The sequence below is a fragment of the Lupinus angustifolius genome, chromosome LG05, assembly GCF_001865875.1.
Source record: "Lupinus angustifolius cultivar Tanjil chromosome LG05, LupAngTanjil_v1.0, whole genome shotgun sequence".
Classification (NCBI taxonomy): Eukaryota; Viridiplantae; Streptophyta; class Magnoliopsida; order Fabales; family Fabaceae; genus Lupinus; species Lupinus angustifolius.
In genome coordinates this window covers 20,080,228-20,104,855 of record NC_032013.1, presented here as the reverse complement: position 1 = coordinate 20,104,855, position 24,628 = coordinate 20,080,228, and the positions used below count along the sequence as shown (strand labels likewise).

Genomic DNA, 24,628 nt, shown 5'->3' with positions numbered 1-24,628 from the left:
GGGGGGTCTTAAAAGATTTGCTATCCTGAGTATGTACTACTTGCAAGCAAGAGGCTATGGAGTATGGACACTGAAGAGGTTGTGGTTCTATGAGAAATCTTCAATTATCTATTCCAGGAAGCATGCCAGCAATTTTGTGTGTAACTTTGAATTTAGAATCTGTTTCTATGAAGTAAAATTTCCATGAATCTTATGTAAATAAAGGTGAATTCATTCAGGCATGCTAATGGGAGTCATGGACAACATGAGAGGATTGCATCGGATCATGTCCACTCTGCAATGTGTTTATAATATTTCTCACAGAAATAGTGTTAAGTGGAGGCATAATATATCCTTGTTCTGCACCATTGAATAGCAGAATCAATTTGCTATTTATTCGAGTAGGGATCCTCTCCATTACTGGAGAGAGAAGTGCTATTTTTACACTAGTTTTAAGGATAAAAATGTAATTGCAAGTATAAATAGAAAGATATAATTGTCATTTCATTTTGTTTTTTGCCTTGTTTTGCACAGCACTTCCCACTCCATTACTGGAGAGGAGTCTGGCTCTATTTATTCTTATCTTTTATTTTTGAAATGTTGATTTTATACAATTGATTGAAGTATATAACCATAGTCCATTGAGTCGTTGACATAACTATGGGATTTTGGATCATAGTTATATGTGTCCCAACCCGAAACTAAGGGCAGTAATTGGCACAGAGGGTGGCTAAAAAACTAGTAAACCTTCAAACCATTTACTGAGATCTAGGTAAAGCCTTTAAATTCTGTATAAAATTGGGCTACTAATGGAATGATATCCTGGAACTCATTAAGCCCCAAAATATTATGTCTCTTTGTGTGTAGTATAAACTGAAATTTATATGAAAATGGAAATGCTTTGGCCATTTACGGAAATATTTCATATTTACTGAAATATGATAGAGCGTTATGGCGTTATTCGATCCATGTAGCCGACCCCACCTAGTGGGACAAAGGCTTGGTTATTGTTGTTATTTTTGCCTCTTCGGTGAAACAATTGGTCTCTTGTTTGAAACTTTGATTAGCAATAAAAGTAGTCATTTTCATCTGAAAGATACTCATTTTATTTCAAGTTGGTTTGATACTTGACTTTTGTGTTACTGATGAAGCAGACATATTCAAGTTCTTTTTTCTCTATTATGATAACTCCTGTTGTTATTATTTTATATAATATTTGACAATCATAGGTTCTATTCAGTTCTGTAACTGTTTACTAGACAAAGGATTATGTTTAATAATACTTGAGGTACTCGTCTCTAGGTATTTGGATTTTCTCATGGCTAAATATATCTACATTCTGTTGTTATTTCAGAGAAGAAGTCGAAAGATGCACACAAAAGCAAACGTAATAAAGGTGAAGGCCATGTGGTGAGTTGTATTCCCAATTTACTAAAAATGCTACATGCAAAAGCCTTGTTGTGTCACTTGTCATGCTGAATATCTGTTTCATATCCTTTTTTTATGTGGCAGACTAATCACATGTTTTTCTTAAACATTTGCATCTACTAAGAAGTTTTACCTAATTCAATTCCCCAACCTCCAACCCTGTCTGTGTACTGAGGTTACATCTATGGAAAGAAACCCCTTATTTACTAGACAGAAGATTTTGAGAAAAATAGTACAAAAACCATTCATGGTTCCAACAGTTCAAAAGTATTTGCTTCTCTTATTTTTGAAGACTTTTAGGTGTTTCCTAATGCATTGTTTTAATATAATTTAAGGGTTAGTTTGGGAGTTGGATTTTGGAGGGGAAGGAAGGGAAAGGGAAGGCTTGAGAGCTATCTCACAAGTGTTCTTAAAAATGCACCATTCCCCTGTCTACTCATGAATCATAACATTCCTTTGAAAAGATAAGAACGATTTTGAAGCAAGCCTTGGGAGAACCACACCACCAACGGTTGTGGTTGGAGAGCCCAAGGCCATATAAACCCCACTGGAGTCCCATACCTCTAATGTGGAACTCAAGTCTCATACCTTACAATTGGGTCCCAATATCTCACCATGCTCCACAGCTTCAGCGTCCGTGCATGCTGCCTGTGCAATAGGCCATATGAGTAGTCTTGGGTAAACAAAGCAATGCCGGCATCACCACCCCGCCACTCATTACTCATTCACAGCTAAGAAGCATAGTGAGAAGCCTTAATATCAATCGATACGAACCTTGGGAGAACTACACTACAAAAGGTAATTGTCGTGGTTGGACAGCCGGAGGCCATAAAACTCATTGGCTTTCATAAACCTCACACCGGAATCCAATAATTCTATTTCTGAGTAAAAGACCATACCTTTGCAATTGAATCCTAACACATTTCTTGCTGATTGACATAATATAATGTTCTTTCACCTATATTTAATAGTTAGTACCTGTACCATCTAGCTTTTTTATCTATTGACCTATCGGTTTTTATGATTCTTCTGTGTTATATCAAATGTAGGATTTCCAAGAGTTGTCGAAAGATGATTATTATGCTAAGAACAATGAATTTGCTACCTGGCTGAAAGAAGAGAAGAGTGTATTTTTCTCTGATCTATTATCTGAGTCAGCACGTGAGATGTTTTCAGATTTTGTGAAAGCTTGGAATAGAGGAAAGCTTCAATCTCATTACTATGAAGGCATTGCAAGTGCTCCTCGTACAGCCCATAACTGGAAAATCAAGAAGTAGTTGAGAAGAAAGAGAAGTTATTCAGAAAATCCTTTGTTTAGCTTTCCTTTAAAATCACTAACTTGAAACTTAGTAAGTATACATGTGTTTTTTTGTCTGTATAGATGACACATCTGCATCAATCTTAGAGAATCTTAGATGATCTCTAACAAGTTATTTTCAATCATATGTTTTCTAATGTTTCTTTATTTTACTAGAATTTGGAGTCTAGTATGAGAGAAGATATGATATCATTTGGTCCATGGTTATCTATCCCATGTAGTAGAAAAATGTTGTTGATTAGGAATCTAGTTTGTTCTAGCAAAACTATATTTTATAAGAAAAAATAGTCCATATGTATGTAGTGCATATGTTTTTTATCCTTTCATTATATTATCAACCATTCATTCATGTACATTACTTCATTAAGAGTTAATAAGGGTTAACACATGAATGATAGATAATGTAATGAAGGTATATAAACTCTTACACTACCAATTTGTAGATGTTTTCAGGGGATGTGACAAATCACTAGTACTAAGTATAAAAGGATGGACTAGTGCATAAAACTTTTCCATAATAGAATTTGAGGACGATAGATATATGCAACTTTCCTCTAAAGAGGTTGATGTAATAGGTTAGTATGAGGATATGAATTACAATTGGTAAAAATGAAATTGATAATTACAATAATTATACAAAATTCTCACTATTAAAATGATGAAAGTTTTCTAGATATATAAGTTAACACATGATATGAGGATTAATATTGACAATTAGGATTGTCCTGCCAGTGTTCATATAATATTTATCTAAATTAAGACAAATATGGACATATCCATTTTTAAATAGGATATAAAATATCATATTTTGCTCGCCCTAAACATGGGTAAGGATGGGCTTGTGGGCCGCCCTAAATAAAATTAAAAAATATATATACAAATATCTAAATGTATATACATTAGTTATATAAAATAAACAATACATAATTTACACACAAATATATGATTGTATTTATCATAATATGTAGTCATACAAATGGTACAATACATAAAATACATATATATAATACAAAATATGTATAGTACATGATTTGCATACAAAATGAACAATATATATGATATATATGCATAAATATAATATGTAAAATACAAATGCCTATATAATAAAAAAAATAGTATTTTTTTCACATTTGACAAGAGACACATATATTTGCATACTTGATGTTCATTACATTCTCTATTAATGTTCGTAGGCTGCCCATTTTCCCATCATAAATGTTCGAGGAGGAATAGGGAGTATGTTAAGCAAATATTTCAGGATTAATGTGCACATTTTTTCTAAATAAGTATAGACCCAATAAACTTTGCCCAAATTGACCTAGCCTTAGTTTATATTAGTGTGAATAAGGGGTTGACCGTGAAAAATTATGTATGATTCGGTTGACCGTGAAAATTTATGTATGATTCGGTTAACCTGAAACGATAATTGGACAGATAACCGAATTAACATTTTGGATTAACCCCTTATTCAGATTAAGGAGTTAACCAAACAATACATTTTTTATTCTAATATAATTACAAATAACTATGCATCCATTTTGTAACTATATATGCATTTATAAATGTGATCAACATTTTATCTAATTAAATTGGTTAAACCCTGTACAAAACTTGTTCTGATTTGATATCTAACATAACATTCGTTCTAGCATTTATAATTTTATCTAGTTACATTCATGATCATAGAGCACTAGTTTAAAATTTTATTTTTTCAGAGGCCAAATCAATAATCGTGCAAGTTTATAAAGACTAGAATTGGCATTACACTAAGATATATATAGAGGCCACAATATTTCTATTTTCTTAATAAACCTAATATTCCATCCGTGAAAATATTAAACCAGGCCACACGGTTATAATTTAATACAATTCAATTTGGACACTAGAAATGCATATTTTAAAATGCTCAATCTTAACTTACTTCAACCAACATTTGATTTGAGGTTGCATGAGATAGATAAACAATTACCGTTAGTTAAACAAGGAATTGAGGATTGGGTAAAAGGCCAATATTGTAAGAAGTTGATATCACTCTATTCAATTTATAAGTAACATTTGCTATGAGAATCACACATTTCAAAGATGACTAGTTCCTTATATTTTTAGTTGTACAAAAAAATACTTCGAAATTATTGAAAGAGTTAATAAGAAAAACTGAACCACAATCTGATCCCAAAGCCAGTTTAATCCATTAAACTTAACAGGCAAGCAAGTATTATAATAATAGACAGATAAGGAGCAAATAGATAATCAAGAGGGAGCAAGAAAATAAGTAGAAATATTCGTTAGAGGCATGCCATAAGCTAGGTCTGTTTAGTAATACTAATCACTTTAGAAAAAAGTTTTATCCCCTTTGATAGCCAGTACAAGAGAATCTCACAAATTCACCAGTGCCATTAGCAAGTCCTCATCATCATTTAAGCTACAATCTCGAAATTCAATTGAACTTAACTGTCAAACAAACACTAACTTCAAGAACATAGAGGATTTTTTCATTGCACATTACTCTACTTCACCCAAATAATCATCAATTTCAGCTGGTGTCAATACCCTGCAACATAATCAAACATGTTATTAAAGTCACTCAGTTCTCAGTGATATAAGGATGATTTTCAAGTCTAGATTGGTTTAGAAGCAGGTAACTTTTCTTTTCCTCTAACCTTTTGTGATGCAAAATACTACTAATTCCATAATTCGGATTGGATAATCGAAAAATCAGCTGAGTTTGCTGGTAACAGAAACCAGAGGAAGCAAGGTTCACATATAATCAAAGAGCAATTGTAGCAAAACACTCTTTATCGCGCATCTTTCGACACAATGTTATTGCATGAATTTCATGCGGGACTAGCTAGATCACATGGAACACTCCATATAGCCCACATGAAATCCATCCAATACTAATCTGCTGGAGGTATATTACTAGCATTTCTTAGTAAATATGGAAGATGGAAAAACAAACCAAAAAAAGTTACAAGCAATAAGTTATGATGAATATAAATGCACATAAAGTTTTTATATATTTTATAAAGGAATTTGATATGCACCTGAACTTCTTGTCAGCACCAATTATGCCGATTTCAATGTTTTTTCCAGAGATTTGCCCCTCAAAGCTGGAAAACACACATAAGAACAACAGATTAGTTTGGAAGACTAAAGAGCAATACCACAAAGGTAACAGGTTACAGTATAATAGACAAGAATTAAAATAGAAAACATAACAATTGTCAATATATAAATGTCAAGTCTTTGTCACTATCATCGCTATGTAAATTTCAAAAGTAAATATACTCTGACCAAACAAAAAATAAAACAATCAAATGAAATGGAATCACTTTTTGGGCCTTCTAATGGACAGTAGTAAGAAATAATTATATATTTATTAAGGTTTTGTTAGTGCATAAACATGAAGGAGCATGATCCTACCCTTCCTTCAGGGTCAATATCGCTGTGTGGACTGCATCATCAAGCTCCATATCATCTGTATACCTGCAAGTGGACAACCATGTCAACCACTAAAATGACAGGGAAAAAAGGAAGGTATAACCATAATGATGCACATAAAAAAGAAACAAATAACCAAAATAATCTTTAAAGAAAACTGCCAAGCCTCAAACTGAGAACTTGCGAAGAAAAGTCATATGCACAAATATAATGACAATTCTGTCTATAATTCCTGAAGCATTTCAGCTTTTTGAAGTCCTGTACGACTGCCATGTCAACTTATCGTTATTGATTAATTGAGCCATGCCAGCATATTTGAAGGATTCTCAGGCTCTCCTAAAGCAACTTTTAGCATCTTAAATCTTAACAGCCATCAATTATTTTGTTGCTTTAGTGTATGTGTTAAGCATTGATAGCTTTCAGAAGTTATACATCTGCATGGTTGCACTCTTTGCCTCCCCTATTTTATTTTTCACAACTTTTCAATTGCTACAAGTTTCGAAACTTCAAGATGGAGACAAAGAGTTGCTGTGTAAAAACCAAACTATGCAATCAATTCTTGAGAAATCCAGTGTGGGTATATATACCTAGTTTTTATTTATACACTATCGTTTTCATTCTAAGGGTACGGGTACCTTTCACGACATCATCATTAACTTTAAGAGGAAATAACCAGAAAGACCTTAAGATCAACCAGGCCTTCTAGAGATTTGGCTAAAGATCATATTTGCTGGTGACAATTAAAATGTATTATATCTTATCTACTCGGGTCATCTAAAGATTTGGATAAAGACCATAATCCAGAAATAATATTTGCAAGCTCAAATTAGAGAAACTAATGTTTTCTCCTGCCATCAAAAGACAAATCATGAGATGATCCTTTCTTCCTTTTATTCCAACATAATATATCTTTTTGGGAATAAAAGGGCTGCCCAGGGCACGAGGCTCCTACGTAGTAGAATCTGTGGAGGGTAGATTTACGTAGCCTTCACCCCAGATAGGTTGTTTCCAGGATTTGAACCCATGAACTCTAAGATTTGGGAATAGTAAATGAAAAAAATATAATGTAAGAACTCTTTGCACATCATGTATGATTGTATGATGATGACAGATCATGAGACAGTTCAGTCATGGTCATGTATGACAGAGATCATACACATTCATATTAGTACAGCACAGATTTTGGATACAGTATTGCCATTGATGTCAAAGCATACCTCTTCTCAAGAAATGTCTTTGCATTAGAAACATTTTTCCCCATAGCTGAAGCCTTCCAAGAGAAGTATGAACCTGATGGATCCACCTACAGCAGAAACAAATTGCACTGCATAAATAATGGAAGAGCACATTTCATTTTGAAGCAAACAAATTCAAGCAAAAAAAAGATAATGTAACATTTATGTAATGAAAGAATAAGCTTTTCATAGGTCACATTATCGTCTTCAGAGAATCTATGAAGCACTGATTCACTACATAATGAGAGAATATTTGTTTTGAAGTCTAGAATTGCTACGTGAAGAGCCAGAATATGTCATAGTTAAACTTGTAGAGTTTCATTTCCCATCAAAGAGAGAGACAATGAAATGTGATCAAGATGGGAGATACTTTTAATAAAAGCAACAATAACAAGAGTTACATAAGAAAAAACATATTAGCATACCTGATATAGTTGTGGTCCCTTATCATCAAACCCAGCAACCAGCAGGGACACTCCAAAAGGCCTAACACCACTATCAGAACAAAACAAAATCAGAACTCAAGAGATAATAAAGGGGAAAATGTGAAGAAAAGGGGGTATCTGAGTTTGTACAAAAGTAGGCAAAGGATCCACAATACAGTCCAATGCAAACTTCTCGTTAATTAATCCTTAAAGATTTTACTCGACATCTTTACTTTTTAGGGGTATTCTTTATGAGGAGGGGGAGAAGACGAGGGGCTATATATATGGATAAAATACAATTCCAAAGCTTAAGTAGATAAGGTAAAGTCAAGTGCTCAAATACATATGAAAGAGATAACAGTTTAGAAAGAAATTATAATTACCCAGACTGAGTAAATTCCTGCATAACAGCAGCAACTTCCCTTACAAGTTGAGTGACAGGGATTGGTTCCTGCAATTTTATTTTACAATATCAGATCTAACCTACACTTAACAAAAGCAACAAACTCAAAAGCAACATAATAATCATTGGTATGTTAGCTAGAATACCAATAATACACTGACTGAGTTGTAAAATTCAGCTAATAAAAGAAATAAGTTGGAACCCATTACTAAATCCCCTTCTCCATCCAAAGAAGCAACAAAAAGTGACCGTAAGGGAGAATATAACAGACTTGGGCAGGAAGTATGTGCTGCTTATTCCAAGTGGGTGGACACATTCTACCCAGAATAACTATTTCTTACACTACGGATATGCTTTGAATGAGAAGTGATGAAAATTATGTTTAGACATGACCCAGTAACAAATATTGAAACCATAGAGTTCAATAAAATCAAAATTCCCAAAGTCCAAAGTGATGCTGACAACGTTATAGCTGAATCCTAATCACCAAGTATATGCAGAACTCAAGTAAGAAAATGATATTGGAATAGAAAGTTAAGATATACTGTACTTGATATAGTTGTTGATACTGCACAGCTTGTTTCCTGCTTTTTCGAACCAAAACTCGGAAATCGGGACCCATGCCACTAAACAAAAAGGACAAAATTTAGGTTAAGGCAACAAGAAACATGCATACTAGTTAGGAGGCATAACCACATCCATTTACAAGAAGCTCAAATGCAATGAGAAAGGTAGTCTGGCTAAGAGCCTGTTTTATGAAATTTAAAACAAAAACAAACCTAAGGAAACAATTTAGTTTGATGGTTTATCTCACACAAAGATTAAAAAAGAGAACGGAAAGGGATTGATTAATGTTGTTTTTTGTACTGACAATTTTTAAATGTTAGAATGTGGTTTTAAACATCATCTATATTTATTTCACAACAAAGCGTTTCCAGAAAAGCAGTCATTCATTTCACAATTCACATACTCCTCAGCTTTCCCAAAGAAATGTCCTAGTCAGACCTCTAGTTAGTGGGTTGAATCAGGTAAATCTATTTATAAGAATCCATTGAAATCCTATCCACTCACCCCTTCCGATGGAAAAATTCCTCATCAAACCTCTAGTTTATAGGTTGAATCCAGTAAATCTCAGTTTAAAAATTCATTGAAATCCTATCCATGAATCCATGATATCCTAATATCTCAACAAATACCATCAGTTTGGCACATGTTTGTATGATTTAAGTAGACTTCTGCCCATTTACAACAGCACATAAGCAACAGTTTGCCAGTGACACAAGTACAAAACATTGAAAAATATTTTGATTGAAAATATATCTGACTTGTATGAAATATTTTATTAGTTTTAAGCATGACCTTCCTAGTTCTATTCTATGTAAAATGAATAACTTCTTTTCCCTCAAAATTGTTGTTTCACTTCCCTCAGGAAGCTGCCTTGCCTCCCATCTCAGATGTTTATGGCCTCTCATGCTTAAGAATGCATTCACACTCAACCGTCAAATGCCATAATATGAAGGAATCATCAAAGTACACGGAATTAATGATGTAAATACATAATTAACTCAAATGATTCAAAAATGTAGAATGAAACACACCTATAAACAACACCTATATTTGGTGTCAATAACTGAATTTTTTGGACCTGCAATCAAATTGAACAAAGACCCAGAACCAGTCAAATTTTAAATTTAATCAAGTAACATTAACCAAATAACTTCAACGTATGAACAAAAAGGAACCCGACAAAAGAAACTCACTGATGCTTCATCGACCAATATAGATGGCAGTTTCTTCTCTGTTGCAATAACAACTCCATTTGCAGCTGTAGGAATCAAACATATATAACAATTAACAAAAGCCACATCAATCGGATTAGATGATCGAAATTAAGCACATGACATTAGCCCACTGGGTCAGAAAGTAAAATAGATGATATTGGCTAACAAAATGGCCCTCGAAAATGTTAAAATCAAATCTTATCAAAATAGTACCAAAACATAAATTAAATTACAAAATACGAAATCGCTAACTCTAGCATCATCCAAAACCTACTCACCCCATAGATTGACTTATCCACCATATCTTACATTCTTACCAAAGTCAACTATAAGTAATACGAACTCATCAAAACTAAGCCTTTGTTCACCAGCAACTAGACAGCATACAACCCCACACTGTAAGAAATCAACCTTCTTCCAATCTATTAAAAGACGATCATACAAGCTGGTCCTGCCTTTAGAAAAAACCCTCCAAGATAACTGAGCTGTCGACTTATCATGTCTCAAGCTTTGATATATAATCGGATTCGGATGTTTGTACCATTTCTCAAATCACAAATGTTATTTACTCACCACCATCCTACATATATGATTGAACAAGTCTAATATTCAAACCAGATCTGCTCTAACCTACTATATCATTATCCAGCCCATTAACTAAAGTTAGATAAAACTATCCTAATTATAAATTCAAAAACAACTTTCCCAATTACGTAATTTATTTCACTTGCTCACCACCCAACCCCCCAAACAACCTACCTGGTCAACAAAGCAACTGTCTTCCATTCCTAACTATATGTCATTTGACTATCCCATCAACCCCGAGCAGTTTCATTTTAACCGAAATTAACTAGAATTATTTAGAAACTAAAAGCTAGAGGCAATATGAACACCGAGAAGTAAGGGATATAAACTGATCAAGAGGTAGAGATAATTCACCTTTAATTCCCAGAGATGTTTGTCCAGACCCAACAGCTGTCAAAGCATGTTCAATCTGAACAAGCTTTCCAGAAGGACTGTTAAACAACACAACCAAATAAGAACACAAAACACAACAACTCCCGCTGTCTTGGTAAACCTTTAAAAGTAATGAATCAGTAAGCATACCTAAATGTGGTGAGAGAAAACGAGTACTGACTATCACCCATGATACCTTACAGAAACCTGCAGACACAACTTTACTTACAATCACAACAACAACAACCAAACTTTAATCCCACTAGGTGATGTCGGCTATATGGATCGAACTACACCATAATGCTGTATGTTTGTTGATAACTTTACTCACAATCATTGAGAAAAAATACATATTATTTAACAAAAATATAATGAACATACGAGTTCCCAATACAAATAAAGCACGAAAGTTCTCTCTGTTTTAAAGATCTCCAGGACAACCAAGAAAAAAAATAACTTTAGAATACATAAACAAACACAATTTACAAAACACACATTTTAAAATCAAAGCTCATCCTAGGAACCCTTGAACAATAAAAAAATCAAACAATATGAGTGCATCAAGAATCTTAAAATCAAATTATGATTGGCGAGATACCCATTACAAGTAGCATTAAAAAATGCAGAAAATAAACCTAAACCGCTAAAAAAAGAGACTTTTGAGACGAACCCTTAACGAATTTGTTTAGAAGAGAACAGTGAAGAATGATAAAGGTCAGAAAATTTTGTGGGACAAATAGATCAGTTTATGAGATCTTATTACCTTAACAAAAAAACGATGATGTTTTTCGTAGAGGAGAACTGAGACACTGAACTTTTGGTTGATGAAATTCTTTTTCTACTTTGTATTCGTCTCGAGCAAGAAAACACAACTGTAATTGGGCTTTTATGGGCCTTTATGTTTTTGTTGATTAACCCAAAATTGATATGTAATATCTGAAGAGAATTAAAAAAATCAAATTTGTGCCAAAATGTTTTGGAGAGATTAACAAGACATTAGTTTATTGATGTAAATATCAAAAGTTTGAGGAGATCCACAAGATAACTAAAATGTCAAGATTTGATTATTGGAACGGCAGTACAAAAAAATATTTTCACAAGAAGAATGTATGCTAATAGTTTAAGATTTTATAAATCATCACTGCACTATTTATCATGTTTAATTATTATTCTTTTTCAACAAAAAAAAAAGTATAAATGAATGTTTGACGTTGTACTGACTTATGTATAAATATCTATTTTTATCTTTCACTTACATCTTATTATCATCTTTTTACATAGGTAACATTATAACATACTTTCTTTTATTAAAAAAACACTTTATTTAATTAAAACATACATAAAGTGAAAGAGAGAGAAATTATTTCCATAAAAGAAAGTATTATATAAATGTTACCAAGAATCCTGTTAAACAATCCAAGTCAGTATACTATTTTTTCAAAGATCAACTCTATTATACTTGGGTGACAATTCTCATATCCTCTACATTTTCAAAACTTTTACTGTATTTTATTATTGCACCTTAATCATCATGTATGATGTGTGCACTTCATTCCACTATTAACTAATTCCATGTATCTAGAAACATATTAAATTCCAAATATAACTAAGGGGAACAGATATATACACCGATAGTGTTACACTGTCATTACATCATCCACCATTGATGATTTTTAGTTATTATTGACTTTTAAATAAAAGTATTGCAAATGAATGGCGGATGATGCACTGACTGTGTATAAATCTTTACACTGTCAGTGCATACATTTTACACTCCTAACTAAACTCTTCATTCACCTCTCTCCTATAATAATATAAAGTATGATAGCATAAGGATGATAACAAATATAATCAAATATGAAACTTACAACCTTTGCTATTCAAAATCTTTACTACAAGAGTGCAAATTGATATTTTTCTATATAATTTGTCCATCCTCTTCATCAGTTTCCTCAATTTTTTCTCCATTACCACATTGTCCATCTTGCACAATAGAAGCATTTTCATCTTCATCACTCTCTTCATCTTCACTATCATTGTCATTATCATTATTGTTCTGGCTTACAATTTCTTGAACTTTTCTCTCATCACCACCTTCAAGAACATCTTTTCTAGTGTGCAAATATTTTTCCTCAGCAACACTTTCAGAAGTAACTATAACTGGTGGATATATCAGTGGCTTATCAGGACAATCTTTGAAGAAGGAATTTATTACCATGAATCTGAAAACTTGAAATAAGTGACTCTTATCCCTCTTTATATCTGCACTCAAGAGTTTCTCCAACAGAGATGGTTCTCTCTTGTTTAAAGAGGGGCCTTTTGAAAAATCTTTGTCTGCTTCAAACTTACGCTTCTTGCTGAATCGACCTCTTCGGTCTGATTTCCTGTTGAATTTGTTATCGAATTTCCTATTGTCGGTAAATTTGTTTTTCCCTTCACCCGGAGGTTTCAGATAATATGATGGTATTTCAGCAACTTCAACCCCTAACTCGGCTTGCTTTGCCAAAACCTCCTTGAGCTGCAAAGACCAAAATACCATTAAAGAATTGAAGTTATTCCTTATAATTCTGAGAAAAAATTATTTGTCGTCACTGAGATTTCATGCCAAAAAACACAATTTGCTCAGATGTAATTGAATAAAAAATTGGATTTGGAAATATAAGAATGTTATACCTCTTTTTGTAAAACCTCTCTATCAATGACCTTGGAGTTTTCCAGATGTGTATCCTGTTTCTGCAAGTAGTAATTCAGTTAGTACATACTAGACAAAACACAACCATTAGATAAATCAGTTTATTTAAACCTTCTGAATGTTGTTATTGGAAGGGTGATTCTTCTTCCGTGCTTCACGCCATTGTTGGATTTCCTGCTCTGTATATGTCAAGGATCTAACCATTCATGAAAATACACAAAATCAACAAAATTAAAAGGTCGGGTAAGGTAACATAAAAGAGAGAAAAAAGACAACTAAAATCTGAAGAGAAAGATGGCTTAATTTATGAAAATAGCACGAAAATGAGAAGACATATTCTGTATGTCTCATTTGGATGGTTATCTGGGACTGAGAGACAATTATCTGAACAAAAAACATCTGATGTTCTGGTACCCACGTCATGATAGGTCTCAACCTCATCAACCCGATATGTTAAAACTGGGCAGAGTTTTGCAGTTATACAGATGTTATTTGACTATCGTAATTGATCCATAGTACAGAGAGACTCGGATGCTTTACTATACAACAGAAATATATGTTACTACATATATTTTGCTGAGTTAGATTTATCGGGCGGGGCAATTGTTGTCACACTCCCTTATATGTATAACACACAATTCAGTAAACTATTAAATTCTTCGAAGTTGGTTACAAATCCGGGGCAAGGGACAGAGTAGGTAGATTGCCTATTTTGACCCACAAATTAAAATTTAGATACGTAAAATGTTTCAAATTTAGTGACTAGTGACAGACTAAAACGCTGAACATTTTGGTCAAGGAATTGGGAATTATACACCAAAGCATTTTAACACGAATGGCAAAATTTCTTGAAATTTTTGCTCTTCCTTTCCTACTTAAATCATTTATATTGAAAACTCCAAACATTATTAGGAAACCAACCTTCTTAAACTTTAAACTTATTATTATATTCAGATGATATCTAATTGTCAGGACATGAGTTCACAGAGTAACCAATTCATTGGCAGACAACTATTACTTGATGTTTGTTTATGAAGTAATAAAGTAAAAACAAAACAGTGTTTTTAAACCTTAACTAGTCTTCATTTTTAGTGAAGGATAAACTAATTAGCATCTTGTTACACACTCTATGATGATCTTCAAGCAGTTGAATGTAAGGCGTTGATAGCATGTAATAGACTGGGACTATAAACAAAGGGATACAGAGTAAAAAAAAAAGCTACCTTTTTCGTTCCTGCTTATGTTCCATAGAATTAGAACCGAAATTCCTCCCCATCCCATTGCCGGGCCCTGCTTTAGCCACAAGCATTAGTCTAACTGCATAAAAAAATTCCATCTAAGCTAATAAGGTAGAAAAGAAAAGTTCAAACCTTTGCCCCTATGTTCTTTATGAAAACCAGGTTTCTTCTTTCCATTGTTGATATTATGAAACTTGGAATTCTGGAATCTACATGAGTTTGAAAAGAATTATAATCACAGGAAAACTACGTAAATTATCATATGTTGACCCAATAAACCAAGGGTGATACAAGAGAGAAGAAAATAACATACCCTCCTTGAAACCCCTCTCCATTAGGCTTATTTTTTAAGTTTTGGTTTGGTGATCCTTTCCAATTAGAGTTCGGAACATTAGCTTGAACATTGATATTCGGATTTCCCTGCAGCAATTGCTACGGTTTGAATTAACCACAGTAGCGACAAAGTTTCCTTGCAACAGTATATGCAGTAGAATAATAAAATCGCAAAATGCATAGAAAAGATACATGGCAGTTTTAACTTAAATACCTGTGTCATCGTAACCGGATTAGGATTTTGCAATGCAGAATTGTCGTTCCTTTGCAACTGCTGAGGTGAAAAAACATTTGTGTTTTTCTCATTCTGGTTAAGATGTGGCCTCACCTGATTTCCAGGCACAAGCCCCATCTGAGGATTAGGAGAAAACATCGGGTTTTGAGGAACCATAGCCTGAGGCATTTGGTTTGTAAACCCGAACATGGGGCGGGGACCGGGATGCATGCCATATGGAATAACTTGAGTAGGGTTTGCCATTTGCATAGGTAACTGTTGATTCATATTTTGCACAGGATATGGCCCACAGAATTGCCTATTTGGCATATTCATATTCATCATATTCATATTAGGCTGTTGCTGAAGCATATTCATAATACCTTGAGCTAAAATTTGAGACTGAACTTGAACCAAATTCATTTGAGGTGCATTATGCATGACTTGTCCCTGAAGAGGAACCATTGGATTTTGGGGACCTAGCCCTACAAGGGACTGACCCTGTTGAAAATGCATATGGTTGTTGTTTTGCAAAGGAAGCATGTGATTAGCACCATTCATGAAAGGTTGTTGCATGTTAGGCATAAAGGGTATCATCAAGTTTGGATTTTGATGCTGATTTTGCATACCAAAACCATTATTTTGCAAGGAATGATGCTGCTGCTGCTGATTCTTACTAGCATTAGAAAAATTAGGTTGAATGTTTGAAGGTCTGGTATTATTATTATTAGACATGATACTAACAAAAACTCAACAGTTATTGAATACAAAGTGTTGATTCAATAACTAAACAGTTTCTTAGTGTCCACAAGTGTTAATTTAGAATGAACACCACTTGATTCCTGTACACAACAGTAGCAGAAGAAATATCTGTAAGAATATTTAGGGTTAGAAAATTGTTAGAAAATTCGTTAGAAATTCGTTAGAAAATTCGTTAGAAATATCTGATGATGAAAGAGATTAATTACCAAGAAAATTCGATTTTTGAGAAAAGCCCACTTGATTTTGAAGGTCAAGAATGGTTGAAAAGCAACTCCTTGGTGAAACTATGAAGTGGGAGAGGGAGTGAGTGGCAGTAGCAATGTCTAGGGCATAGAATCAAGTAGAAATTTGATAATAGGATTAAACGCAGCGTTTTTGTAGGTAATCTATGGCCCAATTTGATTGGGCTTGAGAAAACTTAGTGATTTTCACACCCCGTTTTGGAGTTTAACACGCTCACCGTTTTCTGATTTTTTTTTGTTGAAAAGAACCAATAAAAGGTCACTAACCTCTCCATTAGAATCCTCACTCCCAAAAGATTCTTATATACCAAATCAATTAAATTTCATAAAATAGTATACAAATATTAAGTTATATTATTATAATTTTTACTTTTAATTAAATAAGATTTTCTAATTTGATGGGGACACCAAATAGGACAGATGATCTCCATCCCTAGTCTCTTTACTAGATCTCATCAATATTAAAAGGTTAAAATTTTGATTTATCTTGACGAATGAATATCACCTATCTCATTTTAGATATCTCAGTTTAACTAGAATTGTCATGTGATTAAAAAGAATAATCACAAAAGCATAAAATAACTTTTGTATGTTACTTGTTAGAATGTGATTGATTTGGAACATAAGAACGAGAGCTTTTTAGGACATATGATCCTTATTCCTGAGTAACATTCGTTAAAGAGTTAATCATATATCCTAAAATAAATTAGTTCATTGTCCAAAAAATAATATACTTAATAGTATAAAAAAATTAAAAATACAAAAAGTCAAAAACACCCCACTAGTGAGTTAGAGGCACATCCACTCACCACCTTCTCCCTCTGTATCCATCCTTCCTAGCATATGGATGCTCAAGGGTTTTGGAGTATTGAGTTTAAAATGTAAGAAAACATTATAATTTAATTTATAAATTAGACTTTAGATTATTTAAAGAGAGAGAAAATATGTACCAAAAGTGTACTAGTTCTATATATTATTATTATATCATTTATCATTCATGTTTTATATTATCGACTCAAAGTGAATAATATATTGACTGTGCATAAATCTTTGTATTAACATATATGCATCTATGAAAATATATTTGTTAGCATATTTAAATGTAAGTTTGTTGTTTTTGGTATCTCTCACTTTATAGTTGTATGAAACTGATCCTTTCTGAATATTTTGGTTATTTTTAATAATTGAACTTTTAATATTTTGGTTATTTTTAAAATTCAACAGAATCGTATACTATTAGACAAATACTTCATTATATAGTTATATCAAACCTTATAAATATAGGGACACAATTAATTGAATAATATTCTTGATTTTGGGATAGGCTGAGGCATCCTTTATAAGGGAGTTATCTCTTTTTCCCTTTTCTTTTCACTTCATGTTCTTTTAGGTAAGGTGTACCAAAAAAATTGAGTAATTTTTGTGATAGGGATGAAATTGAGTTGAAGTAAATTTAGTTCGGTCCAATTCAATAAGAGTTTGTTCAGTTGAAACTCTATTCGAGTTCGATATGAGATATGTTTTAGTTCGAAGTTGGCTTAGTTAAAGTTTATGAACTAAATGACTTAATATGAATTAAATCATTTAGACAACTTAAATAATTAGTTTATTTTTAGAAATAATGCAAAGATTATAATATAAATATAAATTTGTTTATATAATAATAATAAATATAAAAATAATGTGACATAAATAGTAAAAATTAGTTTATATATATTTCGAGCAACTCATGAACCTAACGAGTCAAACTGTGTTTAACTCAATTTTGACTCGTTTATTTAAGGAACCCAATTTTCAATTCAATTTTGACTCATATGCTCCATGAACCCAAATTATTAGGTTAAATAATAAATTAAGTTTTAAATGAATACCGAGTTGGTTCCGTTCATTGAGAATCCTGGTTTATGGACTAGTTATTTAATTAATTAATAAAAGAGAAAAAAATATTACATTGTAAATTGATATATTATTAGTTTACTACCTTGGTAAAAAAGTTACTTACGTGCATAACCTTTTGCATTTTCAGTTATGACATTTTGTGAATTGTGGCGGTTTCGCTTCCCCCTCTCTCTTTCTCTCTCATCAAAGGCCCCACCTTCCCCTTCGTCTCTTTCATTATTTCTCATCATTTCCACTTTTCTTCACATTTCTACAACTTTATATTTCTAGCTACTCTTTCCATCTCCCTTTTATTTTCTCCATCTCTCTCTTTCCTTCTCTTTATTCCCTACATTTTGGAATCATTCTCAACAGCTGTGTCTCGGCGCAAAGGTAAAGTTACTTCCTTTATGACTCGAAAGTTCAAATCTTGGAAATAGCCTATTAGCTCGCAAATGGGTGGAGCCTGGTGTGCACTGGGCCGCCATTTTTAAATTTCTAGAGTGTGACATTTGTACTTACTCCCAATATCTTTGTATTTATTTTCTACTTCTCTCTCTTTGTGTGTAGGAATTGTTTTATCAATTCAGAATGTAGAATATATTGTTTTGGTCACTCTTACATGTGTTTCAGCTGTTATTTCTGATGTGTAATCTATGCCTGTTAACTATGTTCTTTCTATTCTTCATATGATATGAACTGTTTCTGCAGAAAGTTACTACTAATTGTTTACTTCTGGATTCACTGTTCATGTTTCTACTGTGTTACTTGTACCTTAATCTATTCTAGAAATATCTATAGAAGCTTATAAATATGGTTCAAGGTTCAAATAATTTTAGCCTGAGGATTGATGCCATTCGATGTTTTCCGTTGTGAGCACAGAAATGGAGTCAAGGGACTTGAGCAGAAGAAAACTGGTGTCTGGACAATTCCCTCAGTGTGGTGCAATCTTCATGTCAAACAGAAGCACTTTGAAAGAATGTTTTGAGAAGAGATTATTCGGGCTACCTGTTTCTCAATCTGGTTTTGTTACAAGAGTTAAGGCAGGAATGATTTTGTTTCTTTTCGAATTTGAAAAAAGAGAACTTTATGGCGTTTTCGAAGCAATATCAGATGGTGGCATGCATATTGTTCCTCAAGCATATGTTTCATCAGGAAGGTGGTTTCCTGCACAGGTAGTAATGTTTATATTCCGGCTCGTATTCCTACAGATTTGGCATACATCATGATTATTGTTGTTAATGTTATAGTTAGTTTTGCAAAATTCTTTTTTCAGTTTTTCTGTTTCTGTTATTGTTGTTGACCAGGTTAAAATTACCACAATCTGGACCTGTGACCCTTTGTTGGAAAATGAGTTTCGTGATGCTATTCAAGATAACTACTATACTGCCAACAAGTTCAACTTTGGTTTGTCCATGGATCAGGTGGGCTCCTTTCAACCTTTTGGTTTGAAATCAACACATCATTTTCCTTGATATACAAGTCTATGCTGGAGTTTAACTCGGTGCACTTGTGTAATGAAATATGTATGATGTTTAGTTTTATGGTTCTTATCTTTTGAATGTCAGGTTAGTAGTCTTCTCTGGTTTTTCAGTTCAAAAAAGCTTCAAATCCCAAAATCTCTGCATCACAACAAAAGGAAGAACATAGAGCAGGGTTACAAGTATATAAATGGTGAATTGAAGAAAAGGAGGTTTACTAAGATTGACATCGCCGAAAGATCGCAAGGCCCTTGTGCAGAGCCAGAGGTGGAAAGAAATTTGTCTTCTGATTTTTGCAAAACATCCGCAAGCATCCCTTCTGATAGTGATGCTTATGATCCCGATCATCCTGGTTTCCTTCATCCAGATGATTCTGAGGCTCAATCTGCTTCTGGCCATGGGTTACGTGAGCGTCTTACAATGCAAGAGAAGAAAGACAACTTCTATATTTCCGCTGAAGATACTGAAGATTATATACCCTTGTTTTCTCCAGATCATTCTGACATTGAAGAAGAGTGGTTTGATTTCATTGAATGTTCAGAAGAGGAACAGGTAGAGTTAGGTGCATTTGTTGGCAACAAGGTGCCTTTTATCCCTGTGCCACAATTGCCACTTCGGCCTATTTCAAGTAATGAAGGACATAACCGCACTAAATTGGAAAACCTACTTGCTTCTCTGCATGGGAGTGACTCGTTATCTTCTTTTGCTCTCCCTTTGTCCAGTGCAAGTCACTTGCATTCGGAAAATGGACATAAAGATTTAAGATCAGTGCTGTCCAAAGGTATGTATGCTGGTAATGCAAAAAAAAGAACGAGTGTGTTTTCACGCTTAAATTTTTCTTCAACGGGTAGTTCTTCGAAAACTCAGAATGATGAAAGTGGAAAGAAGTTGATGAATGATATATCAAAACTAAAGCAGCAGGGTCATGCTGAATGTGAAAAGATGGAAACGGTTACACAACAGAAGCATGAAGTTGAAGATTGTAATGTGGATAAAAGAACTAGTGTGTTCATGTGCTTGACCAGTGCTTCGTATACAGTTTCTCAAGAAGTCCATTGCGTGAAATCCATGAAGAAGGAAACTAATGCAGGGAAGAAGACAAAGAAGAAATTTAACTTCTCAGAATGGGAATATTATGACAAAGTTGACAGATCTCAAGAAATGCTGGCGCAGGCTTCAGATTATATCATGCAATCAGATGGTTTCGAAGATGTCTCGGTGTCTGGAATCCTGGAAAAGTTATGGCAGAGGCATGTAAATCGGAGGGAATATTGTGGGGAGATATGATTTCAGCGTGGACAAGAAATGTAGTGTTTAGACATACTTTGAAACTGATGAAGACTGTTAATATCATAACATGGACAAGAAATGTAGTGTTTTAGAATCCTTTGAACTTGAAGTTTGTGATTACCATAGCATGGATACAAAAAAAATGTAGTGTGAAAACATCCTTTGACAAATAGCATTTTGTGGTTAAGTCAATTTAATTTGCATATTAGTATTTATTTTATTATTAATATCTATATCGATATCTATATCTATATAGATGATACCATTGCTAACATAACATGCCTAGTGATAGGTGGTCTAAATTTCATAGAAATATCTTTCCTTATTAGCAAGCGCGGTTAGCATAAGTTGCGCTAATTGTCTTATAGCTCAAACATAAGTACAAAGTTTGGATTTTATTGGTTCAAAATTCTTGCTGTGTCAAAATCAGAAATTTTAGGATTCATATTTTCTAAAGAAGTATGTTACTAACTTTTAATTCTCTAGAAACTACTTTCAATTTTGAATATTTATGGAGATAGAGCAATCATTGATCAAATTCCCTCAATGATGTTGAATCTAGTACCATACTTCTCGCACAATCTTCCCATGAAAACATGAGCATCAGTAGCAATTAAAAGGAAAAGCAGAACAGATCAAAAAGATAAACTTTTGAAGATGCCATCTTTGTTTCCTTAAATGCGAAAACTGTTTCCCTCCTTTACCAAGTAAAAAGAAGTCCAAGTTACTATTTAAGCTTTTTTATTTTCAGTTCTGGTTTTCTTCTCTGTTTATATATATTAAAATAAAATGAGATCTTATCTTTGAAGAAAAGTAAACTCAGTGGAACTTAAAGAAAAGAGAAGTCAGTGGTTTTCAGTTCAGGTTTTCTTCTCCATGAACATAGTGAAGCATTTACCTCCAAGTGCAACTTTTCTTCTCCTCAATATTATGTAGAAAATGACAAGGTAGAGATGTTCATATCTTATTCCAATTTGTTTGAATTATTTTCATATAAAACCTGAACTTTCAGTCACTTTTGTTCTGTTCCAGAAATGTTGTGTTTTAATTACAATGACAACAGGTTCCTAACAATCAGTTCTAATATGCCATAAATGTGTTTCAAGGTGTTATACTAGTGAAATTTGGTTGAAGTCAAACATAAACAAAAGGAACTTTTGAAAGAAGATTTTTGAAGCATGTACACCTCATTTCAATCCTTCAAATTTCCAAATCATTGTCATTCAACAAGATTCTTATGTCTGACTAGAAACGTAAAAATGACAATGAACACTCATTTTTTCCGGCCCAGAAAAAGTTTAAACACTTTTTAAATAAAAATAATAAATTAGCTCCATTTTATTTATTTTGGTATTTCTCCATATTTTAATGAATAAAAATAATAAAACTATTTTTATGAAATTTTATAATTATTTTTGAAATTATTAAATTAAAGAAATTAAATATCACAAAACAAAATAAAATCAACTTCCTAAATCTAAATGATTAGGTTAACTAAAAATTCAAAATAATAGTAAACAAATGAAGTTCCTAAATCTAAATGATTAGATCAACTAAAAATTCAAAATAATAGTAAACAAATAAGTTTCTTAATCTAAGTGATTGGATTAACCGAAAATTCAAAAAAATAATAGTAGATAAATTAATGTTAGGGTTCCTAAACCTAGATGGTTAGGTTGACCAAATGTTCAAAACTAAAAATAAATTAAGAAAACGATTTTAGTAACTAGGAATGGACCATCATGAGCCCATACTATTTTTTCTTAAGAAGAGAGAGAAAAAACGTTTTTTATTTATTTATTTTAATTTTTTGAAATTTTTAATGTATAGGAAATAATTAAATTCATTTTTGTCCATATTTTATAAAATTTTCAAAATAATTTAAATAATTAAATAATCAAATCTAACAACCTAATTTGAATTTAAAAAGGGAATAAGAGAAAAAATGTTAAAATAATAGAATTAGATATGGTCAAATTAGGTTTGTTAAAATAGATGTTATCAGATTTATCCAAAAAATTTTAAACACCTAAAATTTGGAGTATGTTCATATGTTGTTTGCTATAAATAGAGGTCATGGTGAACATAAAATTTTTACACTGTGAACACTGAGGATACTCTGCCAAAATCATTCTGCCACACTGAAAGAAAAAAGTAAAAAAAAATTAGAGCCATATTATCCAGTGCAAACACGCACATAGTTGTGTCGTGCACTTGTCCCATCCTCAAATCTCAACCATTGCATCCGTGTAATTCTTCCCTCCTCACTTTGACTAGAAACTAGTCCAATTAGAGAACGAAACACGTTATGGCACGACGCACCGTGTTGCATGATAAGTGCAAACATACCTAAATTTCATACACCTTTATGACACTTATCTTAAGCATAATTGGAAAAAACCAATTTAAAACAATATTTTTTGTATAAAATATCACAATCTTGTATATTTGTATATGTATTTCTTTTTTATGTATTTTGTTGGATTTAGAATGAAAAAAAGAAGAGAAAAAAGACTCATGGTCAAAAAGCAAAAAAGTAAAAAAAGAAAATCAAGGTGTTCAACGAGGCACTTAAGCGTGGACCAAGCCCCGCTGAGCTGACCTGAACACCAGCATGACCTGGACCAAGCTGCTCAATGCAAGCAGCTGAGCGGACCTGCTTGGCCGCTCAGTCCAAGACCAGACTAGTCCTGACACGGTCAGACCTCAGCTTGACATGGTCAGACACAAGCTTGGCACATGCCCAAGCAACTTAGCAGTCCAACCAAGCAGCTTAGCGGAGAACCAAACTCCCGACCAGATCAACAAGCATCAGGCCACGTTCTAGTCAGCACAGTCAAAGCTGCTGAACAAGCAGCTTAGCGATGCAATAGGTGTGCACCCAGACTTGACTTAACCATTAAAACCATGAAGTCACCCATGACATCACCTCAAGTAGTCCACCATAGCCTTTTCAGAAGTAGCTCACAATAGCTTTGATGAGTTAAGCATAAGGATGTGACAAAGCTACTTGATCAAGGGACCAAACCCATGCTGAAGGGTTTGGTCAGCTGCTTAGCTGTCCAACCAAGCAGCTTAGCAGTCCATAAATGAACTCTATAAATAGGGACCAATTCATTCGAGGAAAAGGAACCAATTCCACTTGAAATTAACAAGTCTCTCATTAGAAACTCTTTTATGAAGTTCTCTCTTCATTTCTTAGTTTTTTAGAGCTTTATTTCAAGTAAGTTTGTAATTTTAGTTTAGAATTCAAGAGGAGAAAATGAGAAGGCAAATGAGATGCAAAAATCAATTTTGTACTCTCATTTGGAACTCAAAAGCATCCAACCATTTGATGGATGACTCATGCTCCTGACAATTTCTTTTGAATATGGTTATGTAATTTCTACTTCTTCTTATATATTAAAAGTTTGAATTTTAATGATTCAAGTTGGTGCTTTGGTTAATTTTACTTATTTGAGAAGTACTTAATGCTCTTTTTAGATTGATCACCTAAAAAATGATTTCAAGTCAATAAAATTACTTGTCTCA

General features: G+C 33.0%; 4 protein-coding genes across 7 annotated transcripts; 2 read left to right on the top strand and 2 right to left on the bottom strand.

Moving 5' to 3' along the window:
* On the top strand, positions 1,334-2,872 carry LOC109348006 (protein PXR1; the record flags this gene model as incomplete). Its single annotated transcript, XM_019588178.1, is given in 2 exon segments — positions 1,334-1,389; positions 2,457-2,872. Coding segments are annotated over 2 exon segments (284 nt in total), but the record flags the coding sequence as incomplete, so codon positions are not given.
* Positions 4,988-11,839, bottom strand: LOC109348005 (proteasome subunit alpha type-2-A). 2 transcript variants are annotated; one of them, XM_019588176.1, is made up of 12 exons: positions 11,731-11,839; positions 11,118-11,174; positions 10,950-11,026; positions 9,990-10,054; positions 9,828-9,874; positions 8,780-8,855; positions 8,210-8,277; positions 7,827-7,896; positions 7,384-7,469; positions 6,149-6,211; positions 5,770-5,835; positions 4,988-5,276 (listed from the first exon to the last, which is right to left on the bottom strand). In XM_019588176.1, the coding sequence occupies exons 2-12, from the start codon at positions 11,156-11,158 to the stop codon at positions 5,228-5,230; spliced, it is 708 nt and encodes a 235-aa protein (XP_019443721.1). In that variant the 5' UTR covers positions 11,159-11,174; positions 11,731-11,839; the 3' UTR covers positions 4,988-5,227. The 2 variants fall into 2 exon arrangements, with proteins under 2 accessions (XP_019443721.1, XP_019443722.1); XM_019588177.1 differs by lacking the exon at positions 11,731-11,839 and having other exon boundaries at positions 11,118-11,186.
* Positions 12,790-16,570, bottom strand: LOC109348003 (GATA zinc finger domain-containing protein 14). Of its 2 annotated transcripts, XM_019588172.1 has the most exons (9): positions 16,413-16,570; positions 15,445-16,286; positions 15,211-15,317; positions 15,030-15,106; positions 14,883-14,949; positions 13,771-13,855; positions 13,641-13,700; positions 12,975-13,485; positions 12,790-12,929 (listed from the first exon to the last, which is right to left on the bottom strand). In XM_019588172.1, the coding sequence occupies exons 2-9, from the start codon at positions 16,177-16,179 to the stop codon at positions 12,886-12,888; spliced, it is 1,686 nt and encodes a 561-aa protein (XP_019443717.1). In that variant the 5' UTR covers positions 16,180-16,286; positions 16,413-16,570; the 3' UTR covers positions 12,790-12,885. The 2 variants fall into 2 exon arrangements, with proteins under 2 accessions (XP_019443717.1, XP_019443716.1); XM_019588171.1 differs by having other exon boundaries at positions 12,790-13,485.
* Positions 18,547-21,324, top strand: LOC109348004. Of its 2 annotated transcripts, XM_019588175.1 has the most exons (4): positions 18,547-18,719; positions 19,209-19,501; positions 19,634-19,750; positions 19,895-21,324. In XM_019588175.1, the coding sequence occupies exons 2-4, from the start codon at positions 19,211-19,213 to the stop codon at positions 21,092-21,094; spliced, it is 1,608 nt and encodes a 535-aa protein (XP_019443720.1). In that variant the 5' UTR covers positions 18,547-18,719; positions 19,209-19,210; the 3' UTR covers positions 21,095-21,324. The 2 variants fall into 2 exon arrangements, with proteins under 2 accessions (XP_019443720.1, XP_019443719.1); XM_019588174.1 differs by lacking the exon at positions 18,547-18,719 and having other exon boundaries at positions 18,884-19,501.